Raw genomic sequence first — 17290 nt, 5'->3', positions numbered from 1 at the left:
GCGAAAGCAGAAAGATATATTTTGAGGTTATGTATCGAGGGGGGATTATGATAAGCATTTTGTTTAATATATAAAAACAGTGGTTCTAAGTATAAGTCAAATAGAAAAGGCAATAGTTGGCATCCTTGCCTTGTTCCATTTTTTATCAAAATTCTATTTGACCATGTTTTATTTATGTAAAGAGATGTATAGGGATACTTATAGAGAATTTGAATAATCTGTACAAAGTTGTTAGGTATGTCAGAATAAGGTAATGTTTGAAGTACGAATTCTAGGTTGACCCTATCAAATGCCTTGTGGGCATCTACTACCATTGCGTAAATGTTAATGTTCTTCTGATTTGCAAAAGATATCAATGCATCCAATGTTAGTGTGTTATCAGTGGTCTATCTATGTGGTGTGAACCCGGATTGTACTGGAGAAATGATTTTATCTGTTAGGTTTTTTAATTTGTTTGCGAGTATTGAAGTTAGGATCTTTGTATCTATATTTAAAAGGGAGATAGGTCTATAACTGTCTGGGTTTTTGGGATCTGCATGTTCTTTTAATATGAAAATAGTTTTGGAGGCGTTAAAGTGAATATCATTTATGTTATTATGTATTATATAGTTCAGCACATGATATAGTACTTTAGCAATAAGGGGTGTGAAAGATTTCTAAAACTCTGAAGTAAGTCCATCCAGTCCGGGGGCCTTGTGTAATTTCAGATGCTTAATTGTTGTGATTATCTCATTAATAGAAATATGTTCCATTAATTTTTTTTTGTTGCTCTAAGTTTAGGTTAGGAAATTTTAATTTTTGAAGAAAAAGAGTCCTTTCTTCCCTAGAAGCTTGTAATGTCTGTTCTCCATATATTTGAGAATATATTTGCTCGAATACTTTGATAATTTCTTAATTTCTTATATAGTTTTTGTCCCTGCAATTTATTTCTACTATATTTGAGGTGTTTTTTTGGTTGTGAAATAATTCTGGTCAAAGCTCTGGAGGGAATTTATGCTTCTTCTGCATAATTGGCTAACATTCTTGCCTCACAAAAAGTGTTCTCTAATATATACAGGTCTCTTTGGGTTTTTAGGAGATCAACTTCCATTTGATTATTAGCGTTATTTAGTAATTCTCTTTCATGTTGTTCTATCTTCTCTTTCAAGGTGTGTTCCTCTTTTAGTTGTATTTTTTTATAATATGCTGCTTTTTTGATGAGTAGTCCCCTGATTTGTGCTTTGGCCGCCGCCCATTCTGTGTCCATTGGGACTTGTGAGGTGGGGACATTTACAAGGGATGTTTTTAATATGTCCTCAATTTTTTTTATTATATCTGTTTTGGTAATCAGATTAGGATTTAATGACCAGTTGTGACCTTTATCTGCTAGGTACCATCTTTTGTCCCAGTTGATATTCAGTGTTGGAGTGGTCCGAGAAAAATCTGGTGTGTATGACTATTGAGGGATCTATGTTTATAAGTATGTCTGAGATTAAAAAGTAGTCTGTTCTCGATCACATTTTGTGGCATTGGGAATAGAATGTGAACTTCCCGGTTGTATTGTCATTATTCCCATACTTGAAGGGGTCATACAATTTAAAATCTTGTTTAAATTCATTTAGAGCTTTTGTAGCTTGTTTATTATGAGATTTGGTCGGGTTAGATTTGTCCTTTTCTGGGTTTTGATATGTGTTCCAGTCACCTCCAATTATTATATAATGATCTTTAATTTGGTTTAAGATTAGGTAAAGTGACATAATAATGTGATGTTGGTTGTTACAGGGTGCGTATATATTAAGCACCATTATGGGATTTGGTAATACTGGGTTGGTGAAAGTTACATAACACCACCTTCCCCCTTTATCACTCTTAGTTTCAAGTATTTTATCTTGAATTTGATTTTTGATTATTATTGCTACACCAACACTGTTAGTCATACCCTCTGATGCTATAATTTGTCTTATTCACTTCTTTTTACCAATATCTGACCATTGCTCTGTAGTTAAATGCATTTCTTGTATCAATATAAGATTGGCTTTGGATTTCAAGGTAAGGTGCAGAAACAATTTCCTTTTTTTCTTTATTTTGGAGTCCTTTAACGTTCCATGTCTTAATTTCCCACATTTATGTGTTAAAAATGTTTGTTTTGCCTGATGTATGCACTAACTTGTATTTATGATTTTTGTATGTGTTGCTGTAGAGTATTTTTGGTGCCTAACCACCATATGCCTGGACCAGGACTCGTGATTAAACCACTCCAATCGTGGGTAAATCTTCAATATACCTCATGACAGAGTCGGTTATTGCTATTATATAATGACATTATGTAAGAAAAAAAGTACTTACTTTTCTTAAATAATGTCTTTGTATAATGGTGCCATGGTCTTCTTCTGCATTGTTTCTCAGTTCTGAGGCTTTGTTGATGTATTGCGTATGTGTATGGGACTTCCGTTCCCACATTTACACAGTACATCAGTGCTTTGGAAAGCAAGCAATGGTGATAGGAAGCTCTCCAGCCATTTTTGAGGAGAATGAAGTGGAAATGGCCAGTAATAGAGTTCAGAACAAAGTACAGTTGTGTACACTTACCATAAATGTAGATGTTTGAGTGTCTTCACTGTTGCAGTCATCACTGTAGGGTTCTTCCTGCCGGCAGGCAGCCCTCGGTCGGCCAGAATCCCAAAGTCTGGGTCTGGCGTCGGCTGTTCAGTCATGCTCCCTGACGTCAGAGCGCCAGGAGTACAAAGCTGCCAGCCGACGCCATGTTCTCCAGTTTTTCTTGCCCCAGATGTCAGGTGGCCAAAAGTGAAGGCTAATAGTAAAACAAAAATGTAACATACAACAAACCCCATACCCTGTAGCAAATACACCTCAGAAGAAGGATGAAGTAGGAAAACCACACTAATGGAAGTATAAGAGGGGACAGGAGGGTGGGTAACCCAGACTGCAACAGTGAAGACACTCAAACATCTACATTTATGGTAAGTGTACACAACTGTACTATGTTCATCGTGATTCACTGTTGCAGTCATCACTGTAGGGTTGAATCCCAAAGCTGAGATAAAGGGTGGTGGTTATAGAGTAGAAGGGGTGGCTAGAAGGCCCTGCAAGACTGCAGAAGCAAAGCCTGCCCTAGACTTAGAGTAAAGAGGGAGATTATAGTGCTTAGAGAAAGTATGCACTGAACTCCAAGTTGCAGCTTCCAAAATATATTTGGTAGGTACTCCCCTGAGAAAGGCAGCTGAAGTAGCAGCAGCTCTGGTAGAGTGAGTCCTAATTTTTCCTGGGATTTGCTTTCCATGATGAGAGTAACAAAATCTGATTTCATGAGCAATCCATTTAGAAATGGTCTGTTTTGAAATAGCTTTGCCTTGGGAATTTGTTGCATAAGAAACAAACAGTTGCTCTGTTTTCCTGATATCCTTGGTTCTGTCCAGGTAAAAACGAAGTTGCCTGTGTACATCCAAGGAATGCAAGATCCTTTCCCCTTTATTTTGTGGATTAGTGAAAAAAGTTGGCAGGTGAATAGTTTGATTTAAAGCCACTTTGGAAACCACTTTAGGCATGAAAGTAGTATTAGTCCTTAAAGAAACCCTATCTTGATTAAAAATAATATAAGGTTCCACAGCCATGAGTGCTTGTAACTCTGAGACTCTCCTAGCTGAAGTCAAAGCCAGCAGGATAGCTGTCTTCCATGATAAATACTTAATATCAGATGTGGCAGCAGGCTCAAAAGGAGGCAGATTGAGTTTTTCCAGAACATAGCTGAGGTCCCAGGCAGGTATGGGTGGTGTCCTAGGGGGCCTTAAATTCTTTGCTCCTCTGAGATATTGTTTCAGAAGTGGATGCAAAAAGATTGGAGGATCTGTATTGTAATGTGCAGAGATAGCTGAGGCATGTATTTTTATGGAGGAGAAGGATAAACCCTTATGTAGCATGTCTGTCAGGTAATGTAAAATCAATGTGATATTAGGAATGAGAGGATCTGAATCCTGAGCATGCATCCATGTGCAAAATCTCTTCCATTTACCTGCATAAGATTTTCTAGTGCTAGGCCATCTGGCTTCTAAGATGACATCCATGACTTGTTTGGGAAGGGTAGGATTAACCATAGACCTTGAATACGCCAGGCTGCCTGGCTGAGAGTTTTGATATGAGAGTGCAGAACCTGGCCCTGGTGTTGGGACAAAAGATTTGGAATCTGAGGTAGAATCCAAGGAGGCTCCTGGGATAGATTCATCAATGTTGAGTACCAAAATTGACGAGGCCAATTTGGGGCCAGTAAAATCATCTTGTGTTTGTCCTGCTTGATCTTTAATAACACCCGTGGAAGAAGAGGTAGTGGAGGAAAGGCATACCCCGAGAGGTTCCTCCAACTGAATGAGAGAGCATCCACCATCCATGCTAGTTTGTGAAAAGTCCTTGTGCAAAAAAACCTGTAACTGGTGGTTGAGGGGGGATGCAAATAGATCTATGTCCGGGCAGCCCCAGGCTTCTGTAATCATCTTGAATATTTGGGTATCTAGCATCCACTCGTGTGGGTCTGACAGGTTCCTGCTCAGGCTGTCTGCCAGAATATTTTGTTTCCCTGGCAGGAACTGAGCTTGTAGATCCACTTTGCAAGCTAGAGCTGTGTTCCAGAGTCATGGCTAGTCTGCAAAAGGGTTAGGAGTGTGAACCCCCTTGCTTGTTTATGTACCACATAACTGTGGTGTTGTCTGTCCATATCAGTAGTTGTCCTGGCTGTAGAAAATCCCTGAAAGCCAAGAGGGCATTCTGTACAGCTAACATATCTTTTAAATTGATATGTTGGTGGTTCTGATCATCTGTCCAAAAACCTTGCAGGCCTTTCCCCTGCAAGTGGGCTCCCCATGCGTAATCCGAGGCGTCCGTGGTTAACACTTGGCTGGCTGGAGGCAGACTGAAGGCTTTCCCTTTGTTGTGAAGACATGCCATGGTCCACCAATGGAATTCCTTTTGTAGGCAAGGCAAGACAGCAATCTGTGTGTCTAGACTGTGGCAATGCTGGGACCATACACTTTTTAGGTACCATTGTATTTTTCTCATATGTAGTCTTGCATTTGGTATGAGAAGGATGCAGGAGGCCATGTAACCCAAAGCGTGCAGGAATTTCCTTGCAGTTAGCTGAGACATTAACACCAAGGTTTTGAAAGTTGAAGCCAGCTGTAGTTGTTTTTGCGGATGTCAGGAATGCCATCTGAGTTGTTGTGTTTAGAAGAGCACCCAGAAAAGTTATCTGTTGTGTGGGTGTCAAATGTGACTTTTTTATGTTCACAGTGAATCCTAGGTACTTGAGTAGATTCTGAACAAATTCCAGGTGCTGGAGTAAGACATCCTTGCTGTCTGCTTGAATAAGGCAATCGTCCAGATAAGGGTAAATTTGAATTCCCTTGAGTCTGCAATAAGCTACTATTGGTGCCAGGCACTTGGTGAAGACCCTGGGTGCAGTAGACAAGCCAAAGGGCAGCGCAGAGAATTGGCAATGTTTCGAGCCGGCCTTGAACCTGAGGTATTTTCTGCACTCCTGTCTGATAGGGATGTGTAGGTAAGCCTCCTTTAAATCCAATGTCACCATCCATGCATTTTTGGTCAACATTGGCAGGAGCTGCTGCAGAGTAAGCATCTTGAACTTTGGTATCTCCAGGAAAGTATTTAAGACTGACAGATCCAGGATGGGTCTCCATGAATTTTGTTTTCTGGGAACTAGAAAGAGCCTTGAGTAAAAGCCTTGCCCCATCTCTGATTGTGGAACCAGTTCTATGGCCCTCATAGCCATGAGGGATTCCACCTGGTTTAATGCCTCTGCCCATTGGTGTTTTGGTAGGTCTGGCCATCCGTTTGGTCTTGGCAAGGTATGAAAGTGGAATTTGTAATCTCTTGAAACTACATCCAGAACCCACTTGTCTTGGGTTATGTAAGTCCAATTTTGTTGAAAAAAAGAGAGTTTTCCTCCTAGAGGGGCTTCCAGGAGAGAAGTTCCTGGAGCCAATGAAGGGGGAGTCATTGAGCCTGTTTTCTGTAAGATTGAGATCTGTCCTCTCCACCCCTGGGGGTGGAAGCACTCCACTGTCTAGGTCTGTAAGAGGTCTGTGCTTGGGCCCTCCCTCTGGAGCGCCTATATCTACCCCTCTGAGGCCTATTCGAGCTGGGAAAGGACCAATTTTTAGTTGGCCAATTTCTGCTAAATCTTGGGGGCTGAACTTGTAAGAAATCCTTAACTGTTTTGCATGGATTTTGCCTTATCCTCCATTTTCTTTATCACCTCTTCAGCCTTAGACCCAAACAAAACATTATGCTGAACAGGAGCATCCAGTAACTTTGCTTTCACTTGATCAGGTAAGTTTTGTTCCTTTAACCAAGCATGCCTACTAATGACTGTGCCAGTGGCAGCCACCCTGCATGAAGCCTCCAAGGCATCAAAACCACAGTGTAAGCCATGCTTCCCCACTTGCTCAGTAGCAGGCATCAAATCATGTAATTCCTTATTATCTGCACATGCAGTAATGGTACCCAGCTTTTGTTTCATAACAGACAGCAGAAATTGCTGATATTTTAGCATATGAAATTGACAATTTAAAGCCCTAGTAGATAAAGTAGCAGAATTGTACACTTTTTTGCCCCATCTCTCCAAAGCTCTAGAATCCTTATCTGACGGAATAGGGTTTTTAGCAGAGGTGGCCTTAACACCCTTATGACCCTGAGAAATGGTTTCTGGATCAGCAGCAGGATTTTTGTAAAGGAACTGGTGGGAGTCAGGGACCCTGTAATATCTGTCAGGCTTAGCAGGGGCTGGAGGAAAGGAATCAGGAGTTAAATTAGCCTCAGAAAAAGCATCATCCACAATATCCAAAACAGGAGGAATAGCCAGGGGTCTATGTTGGGGAAGAAGAAGGAAATCCATAAGCCTTCTCTTAGATTCAGAGTACTCCTGTCCTTCCCAGTGAAAATGTTCCCTCATGTCATGTAAAGTTTCCACAAAAGAAAAATCCTCAGGGGGAGAAGCTGATGGAATGGATTCCTCAGCATCAGAATCCTCATAAGGAGGGAAAGTATATTCCTGTTCAGAGGAAGACATTGAAGAAATAGATGCCTGGTCAGAGGATTCATAATCCATTTCTTGCCTTGGCCTTTTGTCTGGAGGGGGATGTGAACCCCTAATCATGGTTAGTAAGTCCTCCGCCATTTTAAGCAGCTGTTTCTGAGATTTGGGTCCCGGATCAGAAGAGGCCTGGGTTGGTGTCTTTGATTTAGAAGGAGTCTTCGCCTTTGTCTTTGGCTTTGCCTTTATCAGAAGCTGTGTAGGCCTGAAAACCCCCTCGGAAGCCGGTACCTGCACAGCGGCTCTGGACCCATCTGAGGGAGCATTGTCCGAAGGTCCTGCAGTTGGAGTACTCAAAGGCCTAGTTGGCTCCTTGTGGGAGTCCGTTTCGGCAGTTGGTTCTGAAATGGCCAATGACAGGGGCTGCGAAAGTGCCTCACTGACGATGGCCGAACCTGAAGCTGGCTCTGCTTGTAAACCGTCGTCTGAGTTGGACCTCGGAGGCCTGTCCTTATCCTTGCGTCGTTTGTGAACTCCGGTAGTCGGAAGCATGTCTGACAACATTTTATAATTAAATCACCTGCTAAATTAGTGAAAAGCAAAATCGTACCTCCGCTTAATAGTACGTTGGTTAAATCTAGCACAAAACCGACAACTAGCTACGTCGTGGTCATGGCCTAAACAAGGAGTACAGTAAGAGTGGAAATCCTTATGAGGTATTTGCTTCCCACAAGAAATACAATTAACTTTTTTCTGACATCGGACTGGAGCAAGAAAAAGTTTCCTCAATGGGGTACTTAGCTTTTAGAAGAAGAAGTAAGTCTTCGGAATGAAGCACGAAAAAATATCAGGAGTCAGCTGACCGGCACTTGCGAACTTCTTCCACCGCACGGCAAGAAAGACTGGAGAACATGGCGTCGGCTGGCAGCTTTGTACTCTTGGCGTTCTGACGTCAGGGAGCATGACTGAACAGCCGACGCCGGACCCAGACTTTGCATATTTTAACTGAATGCTTGAAGCTTAAAATTGTACCAAAGGGCTTAACAATTTTCAAGTACCCAAATAAAGTTAAAGAGGGGACAGACTTCCATAAAGAATTAGTACAAATATTTGATAATTGTGGCTTTGACATTCTCAAAGCCATTATTAGAGAAAATGAAAGGGAGATGGAAGTAGTATATGGGGAGTTAGATGATGTTAACCATAAGATTATAAATGTCCTGTTTACAGTGGAGAAGGAGAAAAATAAATATCTTGATATTTTAAAAAACACGGAGGCTAAAATTAAAAATGCCTATTTAAGGGAAAGTAAAAAGACTGGCAGGGACTTGAAGGAATATGACAATAAAACGCACTACCCTAAGTCAAAAGAGTTTAATAGGCCAAAAGGTACTAGGTTTGAGGCAAGGGAACCAAGTGACTATGGGACAAGCTATCATGAAGAAAATAGTGAGTATATGTAAGATTTACAAAACCCTTTAGAGTTCCCCCCTTTAAGGAGGTCGGAAAGGATAAAGAATCGCCCCTCAATACATTACAGTTACAATACGGGGGGGGGGACAGGAGATAGTCACACCGGAACAAACAGAATTCTTAGTAGCTAACCGTAGTATAGAACAAGATGTTAGTGTCTGTAGTTTTAAAGGGTTTAAAATATACAACTACAGTAACAGAGGAGTAAATGAGACTTACTTTAGGCTATTATCAAAAGGTTTTAAGTTTATACCTAAGAACAAAGCTAACATCAGTAAAGTGCTTATTGATCTAAAGTTGCTTCTTAGAAAGAAAAACTTGGAACTCTTCTTTGGACAGGAATTACATTTGAACATGGACGTAGAATTAAAAAGGAGAAGCACTTTTAACCCACCCTTACACCCTCAGGTAAAAAATGCTGAGGCCCTAATGGAAAAAGAAATAAGGGCTGAAATAAATAAACACAAAATTGGCTTTAATCTTTTAAAAGAATATAATTTATTATTAAAAGAACTAAGCCAGGATAAAACAGTAAGAGTTATAAGTCCGGGTAAGGGTGGGGGTGCTATACTCATGGATAGTTTAACATATGAGGCTAAGGTAATGGACTTGTTGGAAGATACTTTAAAATATAGAAGAGTTTCCATAAATGAAATTAATATAGCGAGCAAAAAAGTAGAATTATTATTGAATGATTTATTGTTAGAAGGCACTATTGATGTAAACCTTGTACAACTTTTTACATGTAGACAAACCTATTACTCCCACCATATTTGGTATCCCAAAAGTCCACAAAAATGTACAAAACCCACCATTGAAGCCAATAGTTACCTCCGAAGGGTCAATTACAGCCCCTTTGGCCAAGTTTTTGGGTTATAAACTGAAGAAAATGGCAATGAGTGGACAGGGGGTTGTGAAGGACTCTTGGGACCTTTTAAGAAACATAAAAGGGAGTATGTATAAGGAAGGAATGATTTTTATTACAATGGACATAGTAGACGTATTTACTTCTATTCGTCATACAGAAGGCATGAAAATGTTTGAAGAAGCTCCAGTGAAGTATGGTAAATTCAGCAATAAAGTTTTATTTGATTTTAACACTTATGGAAATTGTGTTAAAAAACAATTTAATTCATTATGAAGGTGAATTCTTCCAACAACAGCAAGGTGTGGCAATGGGGGCCAGATGTGCCCCCATTTATGCAAACATTATTTTTTCTTTTTGGGAAGATAAATTCATCTTAAGTTCCAAGTATACTGACTGTTGAAAATTGTATGAAAGATATCTGGATAATGTGTGTTTTTTATGGGTAGATACTGAGGAGAGATTTTTAGAATTTGTTAAGTATCTTTCAAATTCTATGCAATTTTTAAGGTTTACACACAAAATTGATATGAATAAACTTGAATACCTGGACATCTTTATCACTTAACAGTTAGGAAGTTTTAACTTGAAAGTCTATAGAAAGGAGACATTCACCAATTCCTACTTAACATTTAATAGTGCACATCCCTTTTATCAGAAGAGAGGAATAAGTAAAGGTCAGTATACAAGAGGAAGCAGGATGACATCAGATGACACAGATTTTGAGGTAGAATGTAGAAAATTATTTGAGGTGTTTTGTGAAAGAGGTTACCCTGCTGATCTGATTAAGAAAGTAGAACAAGAAGTTAGAGAAGGGAGAAAGGGGAAATTTAAGCCTATTTTGGGAGATGGCCCACTTGGGAATGACATGAATGAACAAAAAATGTTAAATAAGGACAATGGCCAATTGATTAGTAATTTTGTGACTGACTATAATGCTGACTCAAATGCAGTAAAAGTACTATTAGAAAAGGAATGGGCTAGGTTTAGTGCCATATCAGATTTGGGTTTTATTTTCAATAAACTTTTTAAATGTGCTTACCCCAAAGGCAGAAGTATTAAGAATATCCTAGAGCAAAACAAGAATAAAGGAATATTGGGTAGAAAAGATAAATTTGGCAGTTTTAAATGTGGAAGATGTTCCCAATGTGTATGGATTAACAAAACAGACACATAGGGATAGACTGATAGTAAGTAAGAGTTTTGCAAATTGCGAAACAAATGGGATAGTGTATTTAGTTACTTTAATAAATGTGACTCATTATACGTAGGAAAATCAGAGAGAAAATTAAAAAGTAGAATGTATGAGCATTATTATAACATTAGGAATAACTGTAAAAACAATGCTCTGTGTAGATATACTTTACAATGACAAGATGCCAAGTTTTTCTTTTATGTTTTGGAAGTAGTGTGCAAGGATATCAGGGATGACCCATAGGAAGCTAGACTTGAGTACAAAGAATTAGATTGGCAATTGTCATTAGAAGCCATTAGGACCCCTGGGCTTAATGACTCGGTTTCTTTAAAACAAGTCTTAAAATTAAGGTCAGCAAAGTTATAATGTTTTTGTCTTGGTATACCCTGCTACATATGTATGTATTTCATAATTTTTTTTTAAATAGAGATGTATTTATAATGTGTGTTAAGTTTTAACAATTTTAGTAATTTTATAAAGAAAATATTTTGTTAGGAGTAATGAGTTTATCTGTGCTTTTACTGTGCTGACTGTGGAAAGAGTTTTATCATTTAGCCACTAGACGGTGCTAGTAGATTACTTTAGTTAATGTTGCATTCAGGTAGTTGATTTTAGTATTTCTGTATTAGAGTGACATTTTATATAAATATATGTATTTAAATACAGACATTTACAAATGACATTTGAAGATATGTAGCTATTTATTTATTGTGCTTTCTAGCTTTTTAGAATGGATTAAAACTATTTATATGACTGTTTTTAAGAGTATGCTGGTTACATAATGCCCTGCCAATGAGAATGTTTTATTAATTAAGCAATTAGTATTTAAATAGAGTGTTTTGCTTAGTATGCCTTTTCCATCTGAAGAAGTCTGTTTGCAGACAAAAATGCTGTTCATTACTTTGTTAAAGCGTTAATGTGTATGTACTGAGGCCCGAAGGCGTATTTGCAAGTGTTTTATTTTTAATGAAGTGGAGTGAATATTAAACATTTTTACTGCATCCAGAGATCTTCGTGGGCTTTTTCCTAAGTGCTTATTGGTTTTTGAGTACTGTTGTGGTTGAATAAGCACTGTAGCCTTGTTTTGGTTTGATATTTCTCTTTTCCCCACCGTTGTGCAGCTGTGAACATAGTTTATGTAAGTAAGACAAGATGACCAACGGTCCCAGTTTTTCTAGGACAGTTCCAGTTTGGAAGTCTCTGTCCCAGAATCCCAAACATTCCCTTTGGGACACAGAAATGTCCCAGTTTAGACAGCTCAGTCTGAATGGCGATCTGGCTTTGCAAGGTGGCCAGTCCCCCTACTTTCCCATCCTGAGCAGCTTTGGGGACTTTGCGATTTTTCGGGGATGCCATTGGGTATGGGGTAAGGTTGGATGTCTTCACCCTGGCAGGTGCCTTCCAGGCCCTACTGCCATCTGTCAGCCACTCCTGCAAGGACTTCTGTCATGGGAAGCTCTGCCTGACCCCATTCACCTAAGCAGGAGCACTCCAGGCTCCGCACCCATCTTCCCGGACCTCCCTTACAGACTTCTGTCAGGGCAGACCCCTACAAGCCTCCACTTTGACCTGGCCAAGAGACCTTCTCTGGCCATGCCCCCCCCCCCATGTCAGAGGACTCCGCCTCCTCCATGTCTCCTGCAGGCTGCCAAATTGTGCCGGATCGCTCATGTCCTTGGACCACCTCAGGGGAGCTTCCCTCCAATCCCATCTGCCCCTCTGGAACTCCCCTCGGCTGCTGAGGGGCAGATCCACTCTCATGAAGGCTTCAGAGTCCCTCTGCTTTCCCATCCATAGCTGCTCTGGGGACTTGGAGATTTTTCAAGGATGCAGTCGATTATCAGGTGAAGATGGATGCCTTCACCCCAGCAGGAGCTCTCCAGGCCCCTCTGCCATCTATCCCAGTGCTTCCTGAAGGACTTCCATCATGGGAAGCTCTGTCTGATCCCGCTCACACAGGCAGGAGCTCTCCAGGCCCCACCACTGTCTGCCAGTCGCTCTCTTAAGGACTTTCATCATGGGGGGCTGTGCCTGACCCCACTCACCCAGGCAGGAGTTCTCCAGGCCTTGCTGCTGTCCACCCCAGTACTCCCTTAAGGACCTCTGTTGTGGGGAGCTCTACCTGACCCCCCCTCACCAAGGCAGAAGCTCACCCAGCCCTGCCACTATCTGCCTGTGTCCCCCTTCCAGATGTCCATCCCAGAGGGGGCATGGCCCGTACACCCTCACCCAGGTGGGAGCTGTCCTGTCCCAGTCACTTTCCACCTCTCTCTGTCTCTTCCAGACTTCCATTGGGATGGACACCCTCAGACTTCCACTTCTACCCAGGAGAGAGAGAGCTCTTTTCCAGGGTTACATATCTTCTGACTGCTGCTAAGTCATGCAGTGTCATGTGTGCTCTTGGAGACTCTCAAGGCCTCTTCCCAGCCTCGCCGAGCTCTGTTGGGCCACAAAGCCTTAGACAGTCCCTCATCTAGACTTCCGTGACACTGATTCTCCCCATTGCCATGCAACTAGGGCTTTCAAACTCATAGAGGAGATGGCCCTGGGTCCCCCCATCTCTGCACATTTTGTGGCACACATCATTCTCTCTTCCCCACGGTGCCAGGTACCAATGAATGTCCATCGCTTTGAGCCTCCTGGCATGTGGCCTCTTGCCTCCTGGGTGGTGCTGTTCACAGACTGACATCCCCACAGTGCCGGGTAAAGGACAGGAGGACAACCTGCCGGCCATGGTGCAAGATGACATGGCGGCTCTATCTCCACACCCATGAGGGCAGAGAGAATGGGATTTCAGACCTGCCTTCCTGGAGCGGCCCTCAAGTGTCCCAGTTTAGGTTGTGTAACAAAATGGTCACCTTGAAGTAAGGGGATGGTGGGAGTAAAGTCATCTACATGTGAAGTTTCAGCAATAAGTTTGTTGTACCCTTATATATGAAAGGTATGTTGTTTGGTGAGTTTAATTCATTCAGTTTGCTATCAGTTGGCTATGTGTTGACTTCTTATAGTGGACCTTTTTTTTGCAGAATACGAAACTGTATGAAATTCTAATTAAAAAAAATGCATTTAGAAGGTGTTAAATATACCAGTCTGTGTTTGTGGGACGGAAGACAATGCTGTTGTTATTCTGGTATCCTGAAGGAATATTTATTACTGTCTCCTCCCAGAACACACACACACACACACACACACACACACACACACACACACACGCACGCACGCACGCACACACACACACACACACACACACACACACACACACACACACATTGTGAAAGGTGACAGAAAATTGTGAATCTGCAGTTATTTGGCACAGCTGTATAACCAGAAAGTATATTTGCTTTCATAAACTAAACTCACTTAGATGTTTTGATTTTTGTGTATATCAGCAGTATTCTAGATTGTTGTCATAATGGAACCAAAAATGTAGTTGTGACGATATACATTTATAAATTTAGAAAAGTAAATATGAATCTATGACCTTTTAAATCCATTTGCATTTTGAATCATCATTCATGGATTCCACTCCCTTTTCTTTTTAATCTTCTTCCGTCCCATGCTTTCTACCAAGCACCTCATTTTTCTAGTTCATACACTCTCCAGGTAAGACTACTTTCAAGCCACTCACACAGCTGAACTTTCTGAGTATTTGGCAGCAGTTAGGAGATCAAATCACTAGGTGACACTGTAGTTAGTGAGAAAGACAGTTTGATGTGGTGCTAATAGAAGGTTAACATTGCCCATTTCTACAACCCCTCACATATAGTGGGTGTCAGCAAAAAGGTCAGCAGCTTCTACATTAAAGCCAAAACACAGTCAAACCCCCTAAACCACCTTCTTTCCCTTTTGGGTTTATTGATTCCCGTATTCATAGTATTGCGTTATCTTGTCTCAAAAATAGATAGCTTGCTTTTGCACTGATAATTTGTTTTTTCAGAATAAAATTAAATCCCTTTTTCGGTGACTTTCATTATTGTCTGAAAGTAGCAAGTCATCCCTTAAACATTTTCTGTTATGGTCACTTTACTGTGTGGAATTCTGAATTCATTATAATGGGAAGACACAGAGCAGAAGTATTAGTCTGAAAGTGACCAATGGTAAAACAGAACTTAAAGGAGTTCTATATGACAATCATAAAGGGTCTAAACCTAGGATTCCTCTAGATCTTCCAGTCCCAGAAGACATGAAATTTGTGTCGTCACATCAGGTAATGGAGGCCATTAACTCAAAAGAGAGAGAAAGGCCATATTGTTTAATTGCTTTTAGCATGCATTTTTTCTTAGCTAAGACCAGCCAGATGACCCACCTGGCTTCTGCTATGCATCAATACCCTCTACATGACTCATTAATTCCTTCAAGGGGCATAAACCAGGACTGGTAAAGAGCGTTACTGATATTCCTCAGAATTAGTGGTTATATAGGTTTAATTCACCACCTTTTTGATGCCAGATGTTTGACACATTAATCTCCAGTCCAGGAAGCATGTATCTGTCTGTGCTCTTGCCCAGCTGTGAACATTTTTTTTTAAAGCTTGGTTTTCAGGTGCTCAGGTGTACAGCGGTCATGACACATCAGAGTTTTAACCTCCTTAGGGAGTAATTCTGCATACACTAGTTTTTTAATAGTGTTTTTTTTTTCAGGTTTGGTTCCAGAACAGAAGAGCCAAATCACGTCGGCAGAAGGTTAACTCTTGCAGCACCACTCATAGCAGACCAGAGTGTTTTTCCAGCAGCAGCGGACTGTACCCATTCCCACATTCTCAGAGTAGCAGCCTGCAACAACAGCAGCAGCAACAACTGCACCAGTACCGGCAGCAGCAACAACAGCAACATCAGCAACAACAGCAGCAGCAACAACTGCAACAGCACCAACAACAACAGCATCAGCAACAACTGCAGCAGCAACAACAGCAGCAGCAACAACAACAGCAGCAGCAACAACTGCAGCAGCAACAAGAGACTACAGGCCATAAGTCCACTTTTTCAAATGTGTCTGCATCTTTTTATGGCACACCACCACTTGCAGGTGGTTCCACCACCCAGCATCAGTTTACTGACAGCAGCATACAGAGCTACATTTCATCAAGCAACTCCTTACCAAAGGATCTTCAGCATTACAAGGCAGTGGCTCAGCTCATTGATATCAAGAATGGCACTGATGTTCTGGAATCATGCACCGACCAGAAAAGCAGAAAGCCCTTTGAATCAGGAGATCTCCTGTTTGACTTTGATGGCTTCCCGCCAAACCGCACCATTGGGCCTGAAATGAAGGTGGTGATTCCAGCTGTACCCCAGCAACCTGCCCAAGGTGGGATGTGTGATCTGCAGCATCCTTATCAGCTGCAGTCCCTAAAGTCTTCAGTCAGTGGTGGTGGCGGCAGTGGTGGTAGTGGCGGTGGCGGTGGCAGCAGTGGTGGAGGTGGGGGTGGAGATGGCAGCAGCTGCAGATTTCCCCCAGTTTCAGAAGCTGAGGACAGTAATGAGAGCTTCACAGACTCAGGTTCTGACTGGGAGGATGGCCCTGCTTGCATGTCTACATTTGGCAGTAATTAAAAGAGAGGTTCAGTTGAAAGACTGTAAAATAAAATGCCTGTGGAGCTCTATGTTGTACTGTAGGTCTAAAAAAGTACTGCATTTTTAAACTTGCTTGTTACTGTGCTGTAATCATCATGTGACTTTTCAGCATGTGTTGAAAATTCAAACAGTTTGATTGGCTAGAAGTATTTCTGAGCCACATAATTATTACTGTTTACAGTTATATATCATAAGTACATGAAGCCATTCAAATTTTAACCTAGATTATACAAGTGAATGTCACAGTCCTGTTTTGTGCTACATCTGATTAGAATCCAACCCAAACAAAGACTGGAGGTATCAGTTAAGGATTACATGACCCATTATTTTTTACAGCACTGACAACAGGGACAAAAATATGCTTGCTTTTCTTAACTTTGGTTATTTTCCCCAAGTACTTTAAACTCACTTCATTTTATAAATGTTCATGGCAAAGACTAGAAAGGGGCAATGAAAGAGAAAGAAGTTCCAGAAAGTCAAGGAAAAGCACAGCAGCAGAAAAGAGAGTAAGAGCTTTGCCAATCAAGTGGTAAAGGAACATTTCTTTCAGGATTTCCATATATATATATATATATATATATATATATATATATATATTCTTCAGAGTTCAGAATATTTAGTGACTAACATAAAATGTGGAGTGGAAATACTGACTCAACATTGTTTTTCAATCTGGAACATACATCTATGAATAATAAAATAATACCAAATTTAATGTAGGTGGATTATTTATTTTGATTGCTGCAATATACTTTCTGAGGAAATTATAATGTTAATATGAATATAGTTCAGAAAGTTCTAACATTAGTAATGCTGTAGTTTTCCAAGTCTGCTGTGGACATTAGAAAGCGCATGTACCAACGGACTACTGTATTCCTTTGGTTTATGCAACTTTATTTTATCTGTTTTTGGAGTGATGTTCTGTTTCTTTGTTTTTAAATAAACTTTGACCTGTGTATAAACATACTGAGATCTTGTTTCTTTTTCTTAGTACACAAAACTGTTTAATTCCAACATGGATAGCTAAAGGAAGTGACTGCCTTCAGAGTGGACACATTTGTTGGAATCCACACCTTTGACATATTTAAGTCACAAAAAGAGCTCCTCGTTAAATGCTTTTCAGAAGTGACAGACAAGTAAAGTGA

General features: G+C 40.7%; 1 protein-coding gene across 1 annotated transcript in view; it reads left to right on the top strand.

Moving 5' to 3' along the window:
* MIXL1 (Mix paired-like homeobox) overlaps positions 1-16648 on the top strand; it is a 35507-nt gene extending 18859 nt beyond the window's left edge. The window contains exon 3 of the mRNA XM_044060209.1: positions 15213-16648. Coding sequence (XP_043916144.1) covers positions 15213-16124 — 912 coding nt within the window. The 3' untranslated portion in view covers positions 16125-16648. The remainder of the gene's footprint in view (positions 1-15212) is intronic.
* The last annotated feature ends 642 nt before the right edge of the window (positions 16649-17290 follow it).

Source organism: Protopterus annectens, chromosome 1.part2 (assembly GCF_019279795.1).
Source record: "Protopterus annectens isolate FY-2018-M chromosome 1.part2, PAN1.0, whole genome shotgun sequence".
Lineage (NCBI taxonomy): Eukaryota > Metazoa > Chordata > Ceratodontiformes > Protopteridae > Protopterus > Protopterus annectens.
The sequence above is the reverse complement of the archived record's forward strand: the minus strand, read 5'-3'. Positions and strand labels throughout refer to the sequence as shown.